General features: G+C 40.2%; 1 protein-coding gene across 2 annotated transcripts in view; it reads left to right on the top strand.

The window, feature by feature from the left end:
- The window catches only part of AGTR1 (angiotensin II receptor, type 1), a 43080-nt gene extending 41098 nt beyond the window's left edge, over window positions 1-1982 (top strand). For both annotated transcript variants that reach the window (XM_010858124.1, XM_010858125.1), the window contains exon 2: window positions 437-1982. In XM_010858124.1, the coding sequence (XP_010856426.1) occupies window positions 483-1562 (1080 nt within the window). In that variant the 5' untranslated portion in view covers window positions 437-482 and the 3' untranslated portion in view covers window positions 1563-1982. The remainder of the gene's footprint in view (window positions 1-436) is intronic.
- The last annotated feature ends 588 nt before the right edge of the window (window positions 1983-2570 follow it).

Below are 2570 nucleotides of genomic sequence, written 5' to 3'. Positions count from 1 at the left end.
AGAATAAGGTACAGCTATGTCACATTTCTGAGGTTTAAGACAATTAGTCTTGCTTACCTAAGGAAAAGCTCAAGTCTTTCTGAATAACTAATTTAATTCACTAGTATTTTCTGAGATTTACATTATGTTTTTTAATCTAGGATTTACTCTTAGAAAAAAAGGCAAAGGACCTATGTAAATATTCACCTAGGAACCCACTTCCACTGATCTGGGGGATATTTATCATTCCATAGAAAAGCAATGTGTTCTGAAACTTAATTTAAATGTGCAATCTTAGATTTTTCTCTGCTTACAGCTTTTCTCCAGAAAATATGATCTGATTTTTTTTTCCTAAAACTAAAGTTGAGGTACTGTATTTATGAATAAGAAATAAAACTATTTGTTTACAACTAGAAATTTCATTTTTTTTCATCTTTTTCATTTTTATTTTTTCTAGGTGCATTTGGCATAGTGTCTGAGACTGACTAACCCAAGAGATCAAAATGATCCTCAACTCTTCTGCCGAAGATGGTATTAAAAGAATCCAAGATGATTGTCCCAAAGCTGGAAGGCACAATTACATATTTATCATGATCCCTACTTTATACAGTATTATCTTTGTGGTGGGGATATTTGGAAACAGCTTGGTGGTGATTGTCATTTACTTTTACATGAAACTGAAGACTGTGGCCAGTGTTTTTCTTTTGAATTTAGCTCTGGCTGACTTATGCTTTTTACTGACTTTGCCACTGTGGGCTGTCTACACTGCTATGGAATACCGCTGGCCCTTCGGCAATTACCTATGTAAGATCGCTTCAGCCAGTGTCAGTTTCAACCTCTATGCCAGCGTGTTTCTACTCACATGTCTAAGCATTGACCGCTACCTGGCTATTGTTCACCCAATGAAGTCCCGCCTCCGGCGCACAATGCTTGTGGCCAAAGTCACCTGCATCATTATTTGGCTGCTGGCAGGTTTGGCCAGTTTGCCAACTATAATCCACCGCAATGTATTTTTCATCGAGAATACCAATATCACCGTTTGCGCTTTCCATTACGAATCCCAAAATTCTACCCTCCCGGTAGGGCTGGGCCTCACCAAGAATATACTGGGATTCTTGTTTCCTTTTCTGATCATTCTTACAAGCTACACTCTTATTTGGAAGACCCTCAAGAAGGCTTATGAAATTCAGAAGAACAAACCAAGAAAAGATGATATTTTCAAGATAATTTTGGCAATCGTGCTTTTCTTTTTCTTTTCCTGGGTTCCCCACCAGATATTCACTTTTATGGATGTGTTAATTCAGTTGGGCCTCATCCGTGACTGTAAAATTGAAGATATTGTTGACACTGCCATGCCCATCACTATTTGCTTGGCTTATTTTAACAATTGCCTGAATCCTCTCTTTTATGGCTTTCTAGGAAAAAAATTTAAAAAATATTTTCTACAGCTTCTGAAATACATTCCCCCAAAGGCCAAATCCCACTCAAACCTGTCGACAAAAATGAGCACACTCTCCTACCGCCCCTCAGAAAATGGAAACTCCTCTACCAAGAAGCCTGCCCCATGCATTGAGGTTGAGTAACACACTTGAAACCTGTCTGTGAAGTCACCTTAAAGAAGGAGAAGAAAAACATTCTTGTACAACACCTCACTACCAAATGAGCATGGACTGCATTTCAGAATTAAAGGAGAAAATAGATTATGTGGACTGAACTGACTTGTCTACAGCTCTGAACAAAAGTTCTTTCCCTTTGCAACTCAACAAAGCAAAGCCACATTCTCCATATTTTGCATTAGGTAGATGATGCCCACTCAAAGAACTGATGTCAGAAACTGGATGAAAGTGTTGATTTGGAAAATTTTACTGGGAGAAATGTCCTCTCCCTAGTCTGCTCTTGTTCTGTTATTTTTGATTTCCACATGAAAGTACTTCAGTTCAGTTCAGTCACTCAGTCGTGTCCAACTCTTTGCGACCCCATGAATCGCAGCATGCCAGGCTCCCTGTCCATCACCAACTCCCAGAGTTTACCCAAACTCATGTGCTTTGAGTCGGTGATGCCATCCAGCCATCTCATCCTCTGTCGTCCCCTTCTCCTCCTGCCCCCAATCCCTCTCAGCATCAGGGTCTTTTCCAATGAGTCAACTCTTCGCATGAGGTGGCCAAAGTATTGGAGTTTCAGCTTCAGCATCAGTCCTTCCAATGAACACCCAGGACTGATCTCCTTTAGGATGGACTGGTTGGATCTCCTTGCAGTCCAAGGGACTCTCAAGAGTCTTCTCCAACACCACAGTTCAAAAGCATCAATTCTTCGGCACTCAGCTTTCTTCACAGTCCAACTCTCACATCCATACATGACCACAGGAAAAACCATAGCCTGGACTAGATGGACCTTTGTTGGCAAAGTAATGTCTTTGCTTTTGAATATTCTATCTAGGCTGGTTATAACTTTCCTTCCAAGGAGTAAGCATCTTTTAATTTCATGGCTGCAGTCACCATCTGCAGTGATTTTGGAGCCCAAAAAAATAAAGTCTGACACTGTTTCCATGTTTCCCCATCTATTTCCCATGAGGTACTTAGAATATATTAAAC

This window comes from Bison bison, unplaced genomic scaffold (genome assembly GCF_000754665.1).
Source record: "Bison bison bison isolate TAMUID 2011002044 unplaced genomic scaffold, Bison_UMD1.0 scf7180017864384, whole genome shotgun sequence".
NCBI lineage: Eukaryota > Metazoa > Chordata > Mammalia > Artiodactyla > Bovidae > Bison > Bison bison.
The sequence above is the reverse complement of the archived record's forward strand: the minus strand, read 5'-3'. Positions and strand labels throughout refer to the sequence as shown.